Here is a 19,950-nt window from a genome sequence, read left to right as displayed (position 1 = left end):
CCCCATGAAGGAGTTTATAATTCAGGTCAAATTCCCATTTTTTCAAATCACTTCTATCTTCAGTGTTTTTTCATTTCATACAACTTAGCACTTAGATACTCATCTCAAGTATTCAGCAAGTAGTTGAGAACCAGCTATGCATTAAGCTCTGTGTCAGGCACTGGTGATACATCAATGAATACAATAGACATGGTCTTTGTCTTCTCCAAATTTATAGTCTAGTGTAAACATTAAAGTCAATTAAAACCCAGGTGCTATGGATGAAACAGAAAGCGCACTTAACTTGGAAGTCAACAACAGGGAAGGCTTCTCAGAGAAGGGACATATAAAGGAAGACCTGAAGGATGAGTATGAGTTAGGAAAAAAAAAATTGAGATGTATTTGAGGCAGAGGGAATGGCATGAATGAATGAAGACCTAGAAGCAAGAGAGAGTAGAAAGTGTTCAGGAGTTGAAAGAAGTTCAATAGGTCTAGAGTTCAGAGCTCAAAGGAGTTCCAGGATCGAGTCCCACATTTGGGCTCCCTGCATGGAGCCTGCTTCTCTCTCTGTGTCCTCATGAATAAATAAATAAAATCTTAAAAAAAGACCCCACAGAATAAGATTCTTGTGATCTTACATTTTCTCTATATTCTGAAATGCCTGCTCAAGAAATGCACTGTTGAAAAAACTGATGGAAAATTTGTATTCTTCTAGCCCCTTTCCCATTGAAACAAAGAGTAATTTTAAAATGTAGTAATTGAACTAATAAGCTACTTTATTGTATTATAATAAATTTATTTTTTATTGGTGTTCAATTTACCAACATATAGAATAACACCCAGTGCTCATCCCGTCAAGTGCCCCCCTCAGTGCCCGTCACCCACTCACCCCCACCCCCCACCCTCCTCCCCTTCCACCACCCCTAGTTCGTTTCCCAGAGTTAGGAGTCTTTATGTTCTGTCTCCCTTTCTGATATTTCCCATACATTTCTTCTCCCTTCCCTTATATTCCCTTTCACTATTATTTATATTCCCCAAATGAATGAGAACATATAATGTTTGTCCTTCTCCGATTGACTTACTTCACGCAGCATAATACCCTCCAGTTCCATCCACGTTGAAGCAAATGGTGGGTATTTGTCATTTCTAATGGCTGAATAATATTCCATTGTATACATAAACCACATCTTCTTTATCCATTCATCTTTCGATGGACACCGAGGCTCCTTCCACAGTTTGGCTATTGTGGACATGGCTGCTAGAAACATCGGGGTGCAGGTGTCCCGGCGTTTCATTGCATCTGTATCTTTGGGGTAAATCCCCAACAGTGCAATTGCTGGGTTGTAAGGCAGGTCTATTTTTAACTCTTTGAGGAACCTCCCACAGTTTTCCAGAGTGGCTGCACCAGTTCACATTCCCACCAACAGTGTAAGAGGGTTTCCTTTTCTCCGCATCCTCTCCAACATTTGTGGTTTCCTGCCTTGTTAATTTTCCCCATTCTCACTGGTGTGAGGTGGGATCTCATTGTGGTTTTGATTTGTATTTCCCTGATGGCAAGTGATGCGGAGCATTTTCTCATGTGCGTGTTGGCCATGTCTATGTCTTCCTCTGTGAGATTTCTCTTCATGTCTTTTGCCCATTTCATGATTGGATTGTTTGTTTCTTTGGTATTGAGTTGAATAAGTTCTTTATAGATCTTGGAAACTAGCCCTTTATCTGATATGTCATTTGCAAATATCTTCTCCCATCCTGTAGGTTGTCTTTTAGCTTTGTTGACTGTATCCTTTGCTGTGCAAAAGCTTCTTATCTTGGTGAAGTCCCAATAGTTCATTTTTGCTTTTGTGTCTTTTGCCTTCATGGATGTATCTTGCAAGAAGTTACTGTGGCCAAGTTCAAAAACGGTGTTGCCTGTGTTCTTCTCTAGGATTTTGATGGAATCATGTCTCACATTTAGATCTTTCATCCATTTTGAGTTTATCTTTGTGTATGGTGCAAGAGAGTGGTCTAGTTTCATTCTTCTGCATGTGGATGTTCAATTTTCCCAGCACCATTTATTGAAGAGACTGTCTTTCTTCCAATGGATAGTCTTTCCTCCTTTATCGAATATTAGTTGACCATGAAGTTTAGGGTCCACTTTGAAAAGATTTTATTTATTTATTCATGAGAGATACGGAGAAGAGGCAGAGACATAGGAAGAGGGAGAAGCATCTCCCTCCCATGGGACTTGATCCCAGGACCCCAGGATCACGACCTGAGCCAAAGGCAGACACTCAACAGCTGAGCCACCCAGGTGCAATTTTATATGTAGATTTCATCAACTATAAGAACTTTAAGTCTCTAATTCCCCTCACCCATTTGGGACTCTGAACTTCCTTTGCTAGTCAGCAGAGATTTCTGAACTGGACTCCTCTCAGGATCCATAATCCTATAAATTCTCATAATTACCAGGAATATGTAAAAGTTTAAGCAGTGAGCTAAGGAAACAGTTCAAACTGGTTCTGCTTTCCATTTTATTTCTTGCTTTGAATTTATGAGATTTCTTTAATCCACCACATTAGTCCATATTCAATACCAAGTTCTGTTCAAATGTGGTATCTTGTTTGGGACTGTCATCCGAAATTCAAGACAGAGGGCTAAATCTAGACTCATATAGTATTCCTGGGAACATGCTATTACATTAAAGAAGTGTGCAACAAAGATAAAAGGGATAAACAGAATTCACAGCTCCCAAGACAAAAAAGATGCAGTTTTCCAAGTATGAATTAGAAAAGGTATGGATTTTAAGTGGACAATTTTTAGTAACTGTGCATTAAGAACTACCCAGCGCCTGTCTTATATATTACCTTTAAACATTGTTCTTCCTCAAAACAGCCATCAATCACTCTGAGCAATGAATGAAATGAGGACACTATGAAAAAATATAAATGCTATTCTGGGGGAAAAACCTCATATCTCTGTTCTGGCCTACTATACAAGAGAGGGAAACAAATCCCCTGCTAAGCCTTCCTTCTGAAGAAGTTATTTATTAAATCAATTTTTAAAAATAATATTGCCCCACTGCATTAAACAATGTTACCATCCAGTAAAAACTCTATCACATTCATTTATTTCCTCTTTCATTAAAATAGAGAAGCCAGAATTCCATGGAGACTAGAAAAGAGAGCATCACAAAACAAAAAAGCTGCCCCTTTTCTAAAATAGGGGCATCATATGCCATACTAGTTCTTGACTTTCAAAAGGAAGAAATAAAGTGTTCTAATTACAACTGGTATGCTATGTTATTCCCAACTACCACTTCATTTAAGATTTTCCTAACAGGGAATGTTACTTTGGAACAGCTCTAAAAAATCACATGTATTCCACAACCCTAAGACAACAAAATGAGGACCTGACATTATAAGGATGAAGGTCCCATGGTGTGATCAACCTTGTCATTAATTCTCATCTGTTAATACCTTAATCTCTTGATCTCTAGTTGGTAAGTGGCAAGTATTCTCTAATATAAGCACACATGTGTGCATGCATACATATACCCACCCCCACATTATAACTAAAAACTTATTTATCTTTCATCTCTATTGTGTGTAGGAAATGCAAAACCCTTTTATCTATGCAGATTAACAAGAAGACCATGTGATCTTTAACAAAGCCTATGCTCAGTATCTTTGAGGCAAGAGAAGGATGACAGACTATTGTTACACTCACTGACCTCTCAACCATCCATTTAATACTCATTTAATCATCACCTCCTGTGTGCCTGATATCATGCACTGCACAATGTTCAGAGGCATTTCTGGTCTCTGTGCATTAAATATGAGTAGCATCCATCCACCTCCAGTTGTAAAACCCAAAAATGTCCCCACACATCGCCAAATGTCCAGTCGGAACCAGGGCCTTAGAGGTTGTTAAGAGTATATAATAGCACGTTAGGGTTGGAAAGATGGTAACCAAGCAAAAATTAACACATACCTAGGTAAGGTCGAAAATATTTTTAAATAAAATGAAGGAAAGAGAATTTAGTCCTAAAAATCATTCCCCTCAGCCTTTTCTAGAAAATTGTCTCCTCCCCTTCACCTCAAAGAATCCTCTCATCAAACAGCAAAACATTTATTCTAACTATGGACTACTGCTCATAGAATCATGTTACCCCATAAATAATGACTGGAAGTAAGTGAAACCGTAAATAAATCATTAAGGTGGGTCTGATATGATTTTTCTATTAATAAAGGCAACTTAGATCCTCTAAACCCAGCCTCTTCTATCCATTAGATAGTCAAACTTTACTGCCTGATCAAACGTGATTCTAGTAAGTCTTTTTAGTCAACTGTTTGGGAGAGTTTGAATAAAGAAATTGCTAGACCCAAAGACAACAGAAAAAATGACAAATCTTTAATTGAAGTATAAAAAACTGACAACAAAATGAGAAAAATACTACCCTGAGTTTTCAAAGGAAATTGCTTATAGAAGCTGACACTAGGACCTCAGAATAAGCAGTCATTCTACTCAGGAAATTAAAAGTCATATTCTTAAAAATGGTTTCAGATCCTTCCAGAAAATGTAAAGTAAAACTAAATAATTACTTTCTAAGTTTTCTGGGAATACTTACAATTTGAATAAGCAATATATGTTGTAAACTCTCCCTGGACTATCTTGGTCTTTGCTTGATTTTTTATCCCAGATCCTTCTGTTTTGTTCTTTGTCCACCAATGAGCACAATGTTCAGTTACTTTGGAGTTTGAGAGGTGAATATGTAGTAGCAGAAATACTGGGGTAGCAGAAATACTCTTTAGAGAAAATAGGTTATCGTTTTTGTTTCATTACTTTTCTTTTGAAAGACAAGACTAATATTTTGTCGTCCACACACTATGAGAAATCGGTCTCTGTGTGCTCCATAGAAATGACCTCTTAGGGGCATTTCAGGAGACACAGAATCTGCTCTAAGTGAAGACAAATAAAAAGCTGGCAAAGAACAAAATGAGAAGAGCTATTAAAATAATGTCAATACATTTTTACCACAACAAACAAAGTCTGTTTGTAACTGATCAATTAGCGGAACCCTCAGGAATATTATTAGTTCATGGATGTACTTAGATGATCAGTAACCAGCTATGAGAAAAGAGGAAAGATTTGGAAGAAATAAAAATCCTGTTTTGATTATCTCTTGCTCTGCAACAAGCTACCCCCAAAGCCAGTGGCATATAACATCTACTGTTTTATTTGCTCATGATTCTGTGGATGTGAGTTTGAGGCAGAGCTCACAGGAGACTGCCTATCTCTGCCCCCATGTGTGTTAGCTGGGCTTACCTGGTGCTGGAGGATCCAAGGTACCTCACTCTTATGTCTGGAAGTGGTACTTCCTACAGGAAGCAGAGTTTTGAAGTTCCTATTACAAATGCTTCCCTTCTCCAGCAGGATAGCTTGGGCTTCCTTTCTTACACAGTGGCTAAGAAACTGTTCCTTCTAATGCCTAGAACTCTCACAGCATCCCTTCTGCCACTTCTGTCCCACTAGGGCCAGCCCAGACTTCAAGGGGAGGGGAAAGATGGATGGAAGAGCATGTGCAGAACAGGATGTGAAGAAGTACAGGTGACTATCTTTGCAAACAATCTGTCATAAGCCCCACTACTGGAAACCACTATAACACAAAGGAAATCAAGAGAAAAAATTAAAAATGGCCAAAATAAAGTGTCTTTTCTTGCCAATACACCCTATTTCCTAGCCTTGACTCTTCAGCCGATGAAGACAAGAACAAAGTGGAAGATGCAGGACACAGTCTAGTCTTCACAGAGAGCAACCTTGATTGTAACATTTAATTAGAATTTCTTATTACATGTAGAAATAGAGAACATAAGAGTGAAGTTATAAACTGTCCCTCAGTCTCTTAGTACTTTAGCTAAACGTATATTGTAAACAAAAAGATACCAGAATTTAGTACCAGGTAAAGAATATACAAATTCTTAGGGGAAAAAATGGAAAGTTCTTTTCAAAAAAGTTCTACTTCTTAGGGTCATGATTATAAGACATCAACGTTTCTAACATCTTTTTAGAAGAAATAAATATTGGAATATCCACAGTTGAAAAATAAAAGTGATAGCAGCTGCCTCTTTCCTGCACCAGCGTGCAATGCTGTGGAATACCATCCCCTCTTGAAATCTCCAGTCTCCATGTAGAGGAAACAATGGTATTACTCATGCAGGACTTTTCCCAAAAAGTGGTTGATAGATGGGTTTATATACCAAAGTGGAGATGTAATGAGATTGTCCTGAGTCCCAAGAAACTAGTCCAATTGAGCTTAGACAAAATTTCATTGGGTTAGAGGTTTATCATTTGCAAAGAATGTGGACAAATATGCTTCCACTCATTTCCCAGTTTGTCATTGTTCCTCTCCATTTTCCAGAATAAAAACAATAAAAGGCAATCTTTTTCTGCCAGCCATAGATGTTAGTTTCCAACTAAGTAAATACCATATCATCTCAAGTGTGTCCATAATTTGTTTCTTTTTTTTAAGATTTTTAAAATTTATTCATTGGAGAGACAGAGAGAGAGCTAGTGAGAGCACAAGCAGGGGGGAGGGTCAGAGGGAGAGGGAGAAGCAGACTCCCCGCTGAGCAGAGAGCACAGTGTGTAGGGCTGGATCCTAGGACACCAGGATCAGGACCTGAACCTTGATCCCAGGACCCCGGAATCATGGTCTGAGCCCAAGGCAGATGCTATCTGTAATTTACTAGGAAACCTCTGAAGCCTGCAAATCATATAAGACCAAAATTGGGAAGTGATGCTTCTTTTCTTATCTTTTAAACAGAGACCTGTAGGAAAAGCCAGCACTCACTTAACAAACTTTACAGGTGTAACGTCTGCGACATAAAAGGCTAAGTAATTTCAGGTACTGTTATTTTGGGCCTGGATCATTCTTTATTCTGGCAAACACTGGCCCCACATAAAAGGCAAAAGTAGAAAGATCACTAAACTTGGGAAGTGGTAAAAATGGATTTGAATCCTGGCTTTCTGACTCTGTATAGAACTCCTGGTCAATTAATCTTTAAAAGTCCAAGTTTCTTCACCTATAAACATATGGATAAAAATACACTCAATGAGTTTTACTCTATGGGCTCAATGAAATAAGTAGTTTTTATGCCTGAAAATTAGTATCGAATAAATGTAAACTGTGTATGATTCTGCCTTTTTATACAGATTAAGTCCCCTGAATAATTAAGTAAAGTCTATTTTTTTAATCATAAAAAAGGCACAAAGTTTGTAGTCAGGAGTTAAAGCTTCTAGGTCATATTTTGCAACTTCTGGAAGGACAATCTTGGGTAAGTCTTTTTTCCCTCCCTAAGTCTTAGGCTCTTCACCTATTGGAGCACTGGAGACCTAACAGTGAACAATGCAGATCAAGTCCCTGCCCTCATGGAGCTCTTTGTGGCATGGAGAGACATCAAAGGAACAGAGGCATAGTGCCAGGTAGTGTCACCTATATATGACGTGACTGGGCCAGAGTGTCTTCAAGCCCCACTTCACTTCCATTTAAGTCTATGAGTCCATGACTGTAAATATCAAAGTCAACAAAAAGAAAGGAAGATCACAATTTCTCATTCTGACGTTTTATAAGGTGTTAAATCATTCTTTCTAAAGCTGAAATCAAAGCTTCCAAAGAATAGCAGCGTCACTACAAAGCTTTTCTGTATGACAAAAGCAATAGTCCTCATCTGAGATGACAACTTAAAATTCTGTTAAAGGGAAACTTAGATCTTCACATCAAAGACTGCTTTTCCACATAATCCTAAAGCCAATAATTTAGAGGGCAATACTGGCACATATTCACAAGACCACCAAAGGCCTTAGCATAAACAATCAAACTGATGTCTGAGAGGCTCACAATACTAGTTCAGAAAAATATACTGAGCTGGTGCATGGACTGCAAATGAGCACAAGGAGACCTACTACCAAGTAGGTTAAGATTCAAAGGGAGCAGAAATGTTTTATTTGCAGTTTTTTGTACTTTATATTCTGTCACCAGTCATACAAACATATCTGCTAAAGTAAGCAGATGAAGACTAAATTCTATAAGGTCAATTTTTCTCTGAAATGTTTCCATTCCCCAGTGGCGTGGTTTTTACTGGCAACCTTGAATATGTAAGCTTTACACAGAAAGACTGAGCTTTCAGAATGAATCAGATAAGGACTAAGAAATAATATTCAAAAAAGTTAGAATCAATAGAAATTTCTCAGGCTGGTGAAACTGTGAGAACACAAAGGATTACTAGGTATCAACAAGTGTTCTTGAAATGATTTTTCAATGATACAGTTGAAATTTTCTGTGAGTTAATTGAAGAAACACTCATCTAGATAATAAAATTGTGTTTTAGAAAATTTACTTGGCAAATTGAACAAAGATTATCTAGCAGAATTCATTAAAAATCTACTTTAAAGGGATCCCTGGGTGGCTCAGCGATTTAGCGCCTGCCTTTGGCCCAGGGCACGGTCCTGGAGACCCGGGATCGAGTCCTGCATTGGGCTCCCGGCATGGAGCCTGTTTCTCTGTCTGCCTGTGTTTCTGCCTCTCTCTCTCTCTATGTCTATCATGAATAAATAAATAAAATCTTTAAAAAAAAATCTACTTTAAAGAATAAATAAAAATAACATAATTAGCATATAAATTGTTTTTATGGAAAGTAGTTTCTGAAGTACTTGAAGTTTCTTAAAGCAGCATGTAATTATAACAAATCTGAGCACATCTCCTATAATTTAGTTTACCTATTTAGGTATAAAGCATAAACCTCATGCTCTCCATATAACTCCTTTAATTTCCAATTTTCACAATTACAAACTAAGGATAATTCAAATCATGAGTCACAATGCTTAAAACTCTAGAGATCTAGAATTCTATGAAATGAAATATAACAGGATTTAGGCCAGATTCTCCCTAGACTTTTAGATGATGGATGAATGAACAGAGTTTATTTTACATGTTTATGCATGTATGCATGTCTGTATTACTATAAAATAAAAAGATTAATTTTTTGTGCAAATTTAGGCAATGTATATGTGATTTATAATAAAATAAATGAAAAACTCTTGGCTTCAGAAATCTTTGCATATACTGTTATGTTGATTAGTATCAATATATTAGTATTAATTTACATAGAATCATAAGAATTTGGAGCTTAGTACTTAGAAATCAAGATTCTTACATTACAGATGAGGAGACCTCTACTGAAAGGCTGAAGGGTTACAGGTTCTGCAGTAGGAGGTTTTATAGTATTCTTACTCTAGCTCTGCCACCCATTATAAAAATCAGAAGCAAGATACCTACCTGTCATGCTTCTTGGCTTGTTTCTTCTTTTTATCTATAAAATGAAGATAATAATGGTATCTACCTAATAGGGTTATTCCAATAATCAAATGTGTTAATATACTTAAACAAAAGAACCATCCCTGGTACATTAGAATGCAAAAATACTAGGGATTACATAATCTATGGTATTTATTAGTGAATATATTTGTAAACCAGTGAGTGTCAGTAAATAATTAATTATTTACTGAAACTAGGGTGTTTCATTAACCCTATGCTCAGTAAGAGTTTCAGAGGATGACAATCCTCTGAAGGATGACAATCACCAAAACCACCTAGGCTCCCTCCTGAACACCATCCTCATCAAGGGATTGTGTTCATTTCTGGGAACACACTTCACAGAGATGACAGCCATCCAGGATGTCAGGATATGGACATATTGTCCCATCAACAGAGATGGGTATTCTGCTTTAAGAGGCAACTTTGCAGAATCATAAAAGTAATCTTCAAATATTAGAAAAGTCATCAAATAAGGAATTAAAGTTATTATCTGTTTCTCCAAAGTTGCTTATCAGAAAAAAATTTTTAAGAATCTTAAATTTCTGATGGTAATGGGTATTCTTTCAACGTGTTAACATAAAAATAAGATCCCACTTTTCAAATACTAACGGATGATTTTGCTAAGTGAGAAGTTGGACTAGATGACATTTTTTTTAAAACTCTGAGAATTGCAGAATATTAGAACTTGAAAGAACCTTCAAAGTCATCAGGTCTGCTGGCTTAGTTCTCCATTGGAATCACCTCAAGAGCCATAAAAACAACACTAATTCCATCCAGGATCACTTAAAATCAAAGCTTTCTCAGGGTAAAGGCTGGCACTATTTTGTTTGCTTTGTGTTGTGTTTATAATTCTCCCAAATCATGCTAACATAGCCACAGTTGAGAAACAGTGCCTTAGTTCAACAAGAAAGATTAGAAAGAAAATTAGACGGAACTCAGAAACTGATACAACTATCCTTTGAACCCAGGAATTCTGCTTGCCATGTTTTCTTTGTTTGATCTTAGAAGTCTTTTGGTGTAAGACTGGGAGAAGGACAATGTAGTAGGAATCATGAAATGTGATCCCTGACATGGGACCCTGGCAAAAAACAGAACTGAGTGTTAATTCTAGACCTTGGCATCTGTATCACAAACTATTATCATGATTTTCCACTAACCAGTTTTACATATGTCATTTCAAAATCAGAGGCATCTTCATAGGTGGGAAAACCATGGCAGTGAGAAAGAAAATTAGCTTTTACTCCTCTCTATTCTGTCTTTGCCGAACCATACTGACTAGGACCTTGAATAAGTCACTATTTCCCTGAAACCCATTTTCTCATTTGTCCACAGAGAGCGTTCATCAGAATCATGTCAGGAGTGACTTCTAACCCTAATGACTTATGACTAAATAACATCCATATTGTCAGGACCAATATGGTTTACTATATGTAGCTGCTTTTTCTAGGGACACAATCCACCATTTGAATGGTACATTTGAATCCACCTAGTAATCATCTTATAAAGGGGTCTACGGTACATACTGCACATTAAATTTTGAAAATTCTACTCATTATTGGATATAGGTTAAATCACAACATGAATAGGTCTGAATGCCAAACTGGCACCTTTTTCTTAGCACCAAAATGAAGACCCATACTAGTTACCAGAACAATGGCTGCATGAAAGAAATATAAACATCACATGGGTGGAAGGATTGATTACACCTTTAATTCACTGATTATGTTCCAGAAATGGTCTTCTTAGATTGCTAAAAAGCAGACAAAGTTAAGCTTTCCGACTACCTCCTCTCTCCAAAAAAAATTGCTCTATAAGAAATTCTAGTCATTCTTTTCTCTAAAATTGTCTTAATATATTTATAAGACAAACCCCTAAGAATGATTTTCTTTTCCTTTTAAGAACCTGTGGCATCTAAGTGTCACAGATTGTTCAGGACAACTCGGACTAAAGGTTGATTTTTATTTTGTGATTTAGTTAGTAATAAGTTCAACGTTAAAAAATCATTTTGGAAGACACATATGGAAAAGCAGAAAAAATTCAAATGGATAAGAATTTAGCAATAAATATCCTTAAGAAAGAAAATATTAAGCAACTGAAAAACTCATTTAGATTGAAAACTATGCTCAGCTATAATCGGTAACAAGGAAACAGATGATTCTCCCAGCAGAAATAGATTTTAGGCAATAAACAAATCTTTGTGCAAGAAAGAAGACTAGGATATATAAGGAAAAAAAATGGGTGTTCCTATGCTTAATTATTAGTTTTAGGCTCACTGTTGAAATACCATCAGTATTTAAAGAAACAGAGGGCTGGGCAAACCTGGAAAACATCAAATATAAATACATTTATTTGAACTCTATGGTGAACCATAAAATTTCCTAAAACATCTGTGTTTTATTATAGGATTGGAAGTGAAGAACAGCATTATGTACTCCAAAATTAATTTTTTAAACTTCCATTTTTCATGTCTAATAGTAATAGGATAAGTCCATTTTATTAATACACTCTACCTTTTACTTACTAATAAACATGGTCACAGATTTCTAACTTATCTTTTTTAGTAGCAAAAAATAAAAACCAATTTTTTAAGATTATATGAGACTAGATGAAATTAACACTATTAGCTATTTTTATTTATTTATTTAAAGATTATACTTATTTACTTGACAGAGGAAGAACACAAGCATGTGGAGCAGCAGAGGCAGAGGGTGAAGCAGGCTCCTCACTGGAGCAGGCGGCCCAATGGGGTTGAACCCAGGACCCCAGATCATGATCCGAGCTGCAGGCAAACGCTATTAGCTATTTTTAGAACATAGGGTCTTTTCAAAAGAATACCACAAATAATATAACATCAAATCTGGGATAAAAGACTGCTTGGTAACTTTCTTCTTCATGAAAAAGCTCAGAGTAACAAACCTGCAAGATGTCAGAAGTCAGCAAAACCCTCAAGAGCATGGTTGGCAGGCCAGCCTGTGGGAGAGGTCCTCGGCCACCTCACAACAGCGTCCCACCTTACTGCTCTGCACCAACTCCATATTCATATAACATGGCCTTGCTTCCTTGTCTTCTGCCCTCAGCTCTGATCCCTACCTGGCCTGCTGAACAGGTCACTGACGCTGGCTCCAGGCTGACTGCTTCTGCTGTGTTGACTCACCCTGGGTCACTCACACACTCCTTTTACTAGCAATGGGTGTTGCCAACCTACTCACTCCTCAGAATCTGACCTCAGCTCCATCCTTTTTTTTTTTCCCCCACTTCACTACTCCTCCTCGATTCTGACAGCTTGCAGTGACCTCCTCTTCCTACAAAGACAGAAATGCCTTGGTGTTTCATGCGTAAAATTCTCAAGTAAAACACATAATAAAACCTTTAGTCCCATTTTTTATGGCCTCTTTCAGCAATCAAATTACTGCACTCCTAATAAATCAGGGAGAGTGTCTGAGTGACCTTGAATAAATCCCAATTCCTCTTTGAGCCTACCCTTAATAGTTCCAGTTTTCTCATCTAAAATTTCAGGGATATCAGACTAGATAACCTTTTAAGACTACCTCCAGTTCTTGCCTTTGAATTCCTAATCTCAGTGAAATGACACCACCAGACATTCAGAAATCCTCTCTCTCACTCATCCCCATATCCAAATGAGCAAATTATTCCCTCTATCCCTGTCACTTTGTCTTCTGTTCCTCCTAATTTTGCTTAAACATTGCCTCAACCAAAACAAAAGAAAAAAACAAAAAAACAACAAAAAAACAAAAAAACATTGCCTCAACCTCCTCTATAGAGCCAATGTTAACGCTCTCAAACCTTTTAGCTCCCCTTCAGACTTCTCCCAGTGTCTTCTAACATTCTCCTGAGTGTGAGCTTGGGTGCCTTCCTAAGAGTTTATATGATCCTCCAGAAAATGTTCTGGTACACAGTCAACAATGAATGAAAGAATGAAAAGAAAAAAGAAAGCCTGTAAAAATCTTCAGGCCCAAATCTATAAAAGGGACTTAAGTAATATATATTTTTAAATTTTTTCTTATTTTTAAAATTTGACTTAGGTAATATTTTCTGTTTTTAAATATTGGAAAACAAAGCACTGAGCAAGAGGTAGATTAGAACAAGTGGGGTAGGGTGGAGGTAATAGTTATGAGCCAGAAGATGTGATAAACATTTTGATACACAAGATCTAATTTAATCCTTGTAACAACTGTTCAAGGGGATTTAATGTTGTCTCCATTTTACAGTTAAGGGAAAGGATCTCCAGAAAACTGCAATAATTTGCCCAAAGTCACAAGGCCAGTTAAGTGGCAGGGTCAGAACTACACCCAAGATGATGTGACTCCAAAAATCTATTGCTCTTTCCTAGACTTGTTACTATCATGATTCTACCTTCAAAGCACTGGCTCACATGAGCAGTGCCCACTACAGCTAGCCAATTTTATCTCATATTAAAATTCTAGAATTTAAAAAATCAAAGTATTTAAGAAAAAGTGGGAAACTCTTGACATCCCAGCTGTGCTATTCATGTATAGACTCTACATTTGTATGTTGGCCCTAGCTATACATACCAGTCAGTATCTTTAAAATGTAATATTGTATAACCCAGTCTGTGCTAAGATTATCCACCAGTACCTTATCTACAAGCACACTGCATTTGGGGATGCCCTCCTTTATCTATGTTAAGCTTCCCAGAGACTGCAATATAATAATATGGGCTTTGATGCACTGCATCTAATTTTATCGTAAAAGAAACATTCTCTGCCATCCAGTTACCATGGATGAAACAGTAACTACTGCAAACAGAAGAAAAAAGAGGTGGAGTCCTGAAGTAAAAGTGAAATGTAAATGAAATCTAAATTATTTTAAAATAGTAGGTCAACTACCAGTTGTATATTTGAACAAAATTGTTTAACAAAACCAGGAGAAAAGAGTGTAAAACCATTACCAAGAGTCAAATGAGGAAAATATGCTTTCAACATTTTCACTTTTTTTCTTTCGAAAGCTTTAGTGATTCAAATTTGAGAGTCCTCTTATAGGGAAGATATTAAAAAGGAATTACAAATGCAAAAGAACAGAAGAGCATTTTACCTTTTATTCCAGTTTCTAGAAATAGTCTTCCTATATTCCTGGAATATACTTATTTTTGAGATTTCATCCTAGTCCACCCTGTGATCCTTTTAGAAACCCAGTACAGTCTAAAACTACAAAAAACAGATGTACTCAAATCTTCCACACAGACCTGTACAGATCAGAGTGGTCAAGCATAGAGTCCTAGCACCATAAAGAACTTCAGAATATTATAAGTACTGAAGAAAGTATGAAACACAAACAAACAAATCAAAATCAAAAAAAGAAACACAAACCTTTTAATCACAAAAAAATTGATGTCATATTCCAAATATGAAGCAAGCATATTCTTAAAAAATGTGTAGTTATTTACAGGTATATTTATAAGTATATTCTATCCATACTGTATATAAATATAAATGGCTTTTGCTATCATAGTGGGCCACACCACTACCTAGGGGTCAAAAAGCAATTGATAACTATCTATTTTAAACTATAAGCCTAGAGATTACATCATTTTGGTGCTCTCCTTCAGAATTTAATCATTTTGATGAAAATTACTAGAACTACTTATTTCTGGCTAAAATCTACAATTTATGCCTTTTGGGTTAGATCCCATGAAGACAAAAAGCTGGACATATCCACCCTCATAATAACCTTTCATAGGCTAGAATAATCAGCTAGAGCCATTCATTTCTTCATTTTCCAAGTCAAGAACCGTGTTGCCAAGGATTAGATATCGAGTAGCTTTACATGATTAAGAGCAGAGTCAAATCTCTTATACTTTCCACTATAACGGAACACAAGTCATGATCTTGAAGACTCATCTAGAATGACTAACCAATTCCTTTAGCCTTACGATACAGTTTCCATTTCTAGTAATAATTATTTCTATTTAATAATTTTTATTTAATAATTATTGATAGCAGGTTTCTTTTAAAAGCTAATATATATATACTTGTCCAACTATATACTTTATAGAAAATATATTTTTAAAAGTTTAACTTAGAATGTGCAAGTTCCCTAATTTGCCAACCTCCCCTAACACCACCACCATTAACACATTAGTATCTGATCTTTAAAATTCATACATATGATTTAAGTAGACTTCTTTTTTTTTCTTTAAAGATTTCATGTATTTAGAGAGCACACATGCACAGGCACACACATGAGCAGGGTTGGGGGCAGAGGCAGAGAGAGAGAGAGAGAGAGATTGAGAGAGAATCTCAGGCAGACTCAGTACTGAGTGTGGAGCCTGCCTGACACGGGGCTCAATCCCACAACCTCAAGACCATGACCTGGGCAGAAATGAAGAGTCGGATGCTATCCCGAGCCACCCAGGTGCCCCACAATTTTTTTTAACAGAAATGGCATCATTTAATACTTAATGTTATTTTGGTTTTTTTCCTTCATTTATTCCTAAAAAATAATAAATAATATTTAATCAATATTACACTTGCTAAGTATTATTAGCACAAGCTTTACAAGTGTTTTCACATTTAATCTTCACAGCCAGTCCATGTACTTATGTACTGGAAACTGGTGAACAGAGAAAAGAGAAATAATCTGCCCAAGGTCATAGAATTAGTTTTAAGTATGGAGGAGAGGATGAAAATCCAGGCAGCCTGAATGAAACTGTACACTCTCAACCCTTCACTATGACATACCTGTAAGTACACACAATGCTATGTGGTTCTTTTTATGACTATATTAATTGTATGAATATAACATAATTTACTTAATCCCTTACCAAAGATGGCTATCTGTGTTACTTTTAATTTCTTGCCTTGGTACACAGTGCTGCAATTAATGTCCTTGTACACACAGCCTTGTACATTTAAGTACCCAGCATCTTCTCTTTTTCTTTTGAAATAATTCTAGATTTAGAAAAAAGCTGTACCAATAGTACAGAGTTTCTGAATACCCTTTACCTGGCTTTCCCCTAATGTTAACTTATAAAACTATACTATAATGACTAAAACCAAGACATTAACGTCAGTATGGTCTTATTAAACTAAACTACAGAACTTATTTGAATTTCACCGGTTTTTCCATCACTGTCTCTTTTTAATTCCAGGACCCTATCCAGGATTCTATGATCCATTTGGTCATTGTGTTTTCCTATACTCCTCTAATCTGTTTATAGTTCTCCAATCTTTCATGACCTTGACACTCCTGATGAGAATTGGCTGTTCTATGGAATATTCCTCAGTTTGAGTTTGCTTATGTTTTCTCATGTTTATAGTGAGGTTAGGCATTTTTCAATGGATACTTGTTTCGTTCTATGGGGTATAATCGAATATAATTTTTTTGCTCAAATCGTTCCAGCGTTGACCTTGGGCATCTCTCCAGGTTGGCCAGGGGTCCTGGCATGCCTCTCTCCTTTGTTGAGCACTTCCTTAACTTTCTGGCATCCTGAGATGTTCCAGGCTCCCCTTGTATTTTCCCTGCCTCACGCCTAGAACCAAACATTTCCCCAAGGAGCCCTGGTTCCTTTTATTGGAGAATAATATTTAAAATCAAGGTCTGGATGCTAGGAAGGTCACTGCTTCTGGTTCCTCTCAGCAGGCAGAACCAGGAAATATCTGGATGTGTACTAACCCAGCATATACACACCCAGCTATATTTCTGTGTCTTTACATTAAAAACTATAAATTCATACTGATAACTCCAATTCCAATCTGACACCAAAGGGTTTAATTTTACCCCCTTTGTAATTTGTAAAGTCTTTCTCCTATAGAGAGGAACCTGGCTCTTATCATCTACAGTTTATTTGCTTATTTGTTTAATCTTAGTAATAATTTCAGAATTGCTGCCTCATGGCCTCCTGTGCGCATAGGAAATAATGTGAAGTTTAGAAACACTAATTTTTTAGTGTTAAAAAGCACTTCTCAAATACAAATATTGCCAGGTAGTTCTCTATTTCTTAATAATGTAAAACACACCACAAATCAGAGTTTGGCCTGTTCATAAAAATATATGTGGGTACCTGTAGAAGTACTGACACTATTTACTGGAGGTTAACAGCACTGGAAAAATCCTTACAGTAAGTATAAACAAGGAAAATATAAGACCATAAGAACTTGAAGAAGTTACTGAAGAGAGTTTCTAAAGGTTTAGTTTTCAGGTATTTTTAATTCAATTTTTCCTATTAAAAATGTACCTGGTATAGTAGACAGACAAAAAATATATAATCTCAAAGTCAGTAGCATTATGGAAATATGAAGAGAAAGAAATAAGTAAAAGTAATTGCAATCTCTTAGAGCTCTTGGGAAAATATACCTTAGCATATAAAAGTGGGTAAATGACTGGAAAAAGATGAAATCTGAAAGAGTTCCCAGTAATTTTGAATATGAAAGCATGAAGTTTTGATCAAAACACCAGGAGAGATCCTGGCAGGATGATGACAAGAAAAAGATGTGCTTCCTTTGCAGGTGCTAAATAGCTAAATTAACTACTGTATGAATAACTTATATACACTTTACCCAGAATGCAGAAAGCAATTCCAAAAAAAAAAAAAACAACAACAACAACAACAACAGCTAATTCTCCTCTTAAAGCTAGTAAAAAATGACACAGAAGAAGTGGTTTCTTTAGCAGGACTCCAATCATCAATGACTACCACTTCAGGTTTGGGTAGAGGCTGGGAAGAGAAGGAAAGAAAACAGACACTGGCAAGACCTAGGAAGAAAAGTCTGGGAAGACTCTGGAATGCTTAGTATGCACCAGAAGTTTAAAGAGCTAGCTGTGCTCATCTTATTATTTTAGCTTTTATGTGCATATCTTTAGAAGGCTGAATAAAATGGCCATTGGCAGTTACATCCTTTGTATTTTTAAAAGGTTAGCAATAAGTATTCTAAGACTTATTAGATAGATGCATGTATTTCAAAATAAAAATTTCACACAATCTTTTTAAAAACTACCTGGGTGACCCAGTTGGTTAAGTGTCTGACTCTTGATTGCAGTTCAGGTCATGATCTCAGGATTGTGAGATCGAGCCCCAGTGTGGAGCCTGCTTAAGATATTCTCTCTCTCTCTCTCTCTCTCTCTCTCTCTCTCTCTCTCTCCTTCCACTCACCTCTCCCTATCTATAAATAAATGAATGAATGAATAAATAAATAAATAAAAGCTTATAGATAAATTAGGTAAAAAGAAGGTAACATACAAAGTAATTAATGCTTATAAAAAATTTTCCTTCATGTTAAATTAATATAAAAAATCAGTGGATAACACTGAGTTTTTTGATAGATGCCACAGGGCCATGCCACTCTACACAGAAGCTGCGATTGTATTCATATTTTATCACCCATCTATAGCAGGGTACAAAGTCCACTAAAAATGGTCAAGAGTTAAGTATTGTGGGGAAATATGAGGGAAGAGTGGTATACTTTTATGGAAGGCCACAATCCCCAGGTTTTCATCAGTATATCTGGAGTTCTGAAAAATTTAGAAATACATAACTAACTCTTTAGACTTTCATATGTAATTCTACTGGGTTCTAACAGCAGAAGAAAAGTTGACACAAAAGTCACATCACAAAATTGCCTAGTCTTTTTAAAAATGATATTTCTACATTAAGTGTGTAACTTTTTTACATTCCTATTCTTCTACTTTAATCTAAAAAAAATCTGATTTTATGCTATAGTGGTTCAAACAGCTCAGTGTAAATAACCAATACATATGGATGTTCTAAGTGCATCACACACTGTCACCTTTCCATTCTCTACACTTGGCACTTAAACTATTACCCCACCTCTCTAATCTAGAGTTCTCTCTCCTATTTTAGCCTCGCAGAATCCATAAGAACCGCCTTTTAATTGATTAACTAAATTCTACTTTCTCAAAGGAGGTTTCCATGATCCCTAGTTGGAAGTCATTTCTCTTTACTCTGAAAGCCCAAAGCATTTTATACGTAACTCTACTGTAGTCTGAACATGCTTGCCCTCCCTCCCATGATTCTCATTCCTGCTGAGAAGGAACTCTGCAGGTAGAATTAAATTTATTAATCAGTTGACCTTAACACAGGATGATCATCCTGGATCATTTAGGTGGGCCCAATTTCATTTTACAAGCCCTCCAAAATATAAGAGGAAGGCAGAACAGTCACTCGGTAGACGTGCCAAAAAGAAGAGCAGAGGAAATATGAAGCAGAAGGGAGGTCAGAGAGACATGAAGAAGGAGAAGAACTTGGGCCATCATTGCTGGGTATGAAGATGAGAAAAGGCACCAGAAGCCAAGGAATGTGGCTGGCTTCTAAAAGCTGAGAATGACCACTAGCCAACATCCAACAAGGAAATGAGGACCTCAGTCCTATAACCACATGGAACTGATTTCTGCCAACAGCCTATATGAGCTTGAAAATGGATTTACCCTCAGAGCTTTCAGAAAGAGAGGTAAATTTGTCTACACCTTGACTTGGTTTTGTGAGACGTGGAGCATAAAAATCCAGGTTAACCCAAACCTGTGACCTACAAATCAGTAAGAAAATCAGTCTGTGTTGTTTTAAGCTGCAGAGTTTATGGTAATTTGTTACAAGAGCAATAGAAAACTAACATGTTTGCTTTTGC

At 36.5% G+C, this 19,950-nt stretch overlaps 1 protein-coding gene across 10 annotated transcripts in view; it reads right to left on the bottom strand.

The window, feature by feature from the left end:
• PSD3 (pleckstrin and Sec7 domain containing 3) overlaps window positions 1–19,950 on the bottom strand; it is a 577,886-nt gene that overhangs the window by 263,532 nt on the left and 294,404 nt on the right. Inside the window, exon 1 of one of the 10 annotated variants that reach the window (XM_055334852.1) lies at window positions 12,248–12,426. The exons of the other annotated variants lie outside the window; for them this stretch is intronic. Within the exon in view, the coding sequence (XP_055190827.1) occupies window positions 12,248–12,286 (39 nt within the window). The 5' untranslated portion in view covers window positions 12,287–12,426. Of the gene's footprint in view, window positions 1–12,247; window positions 12,427–19,950 lie in introns of those variants that run through there. 10 annotated transcript variants of the gene reach the window in all.

This window comes from Nyctereutes procyonoides, unplaced genomic scaffold (genome assembly GCF_905146905.1).
Source record: "Nyctereutes procyonoides isolate TBG_1078 unplaced genomic scaffold, NYPRO_anot_genome, whole genome shotgun sequence".
In the NCBI taxonomy this organism is placed as follows: Eukaryota; Metazoa; Chordata; class Mammalia; order Carnivora; family Canidae; genus Nyctereutes; species Nyctereutes procyonoides.
The sequence above is the reverse complement of the archived record's forward strand: the minus strand, read 5'-3'. Positions and strand labels throughout refer to the sequence as shown.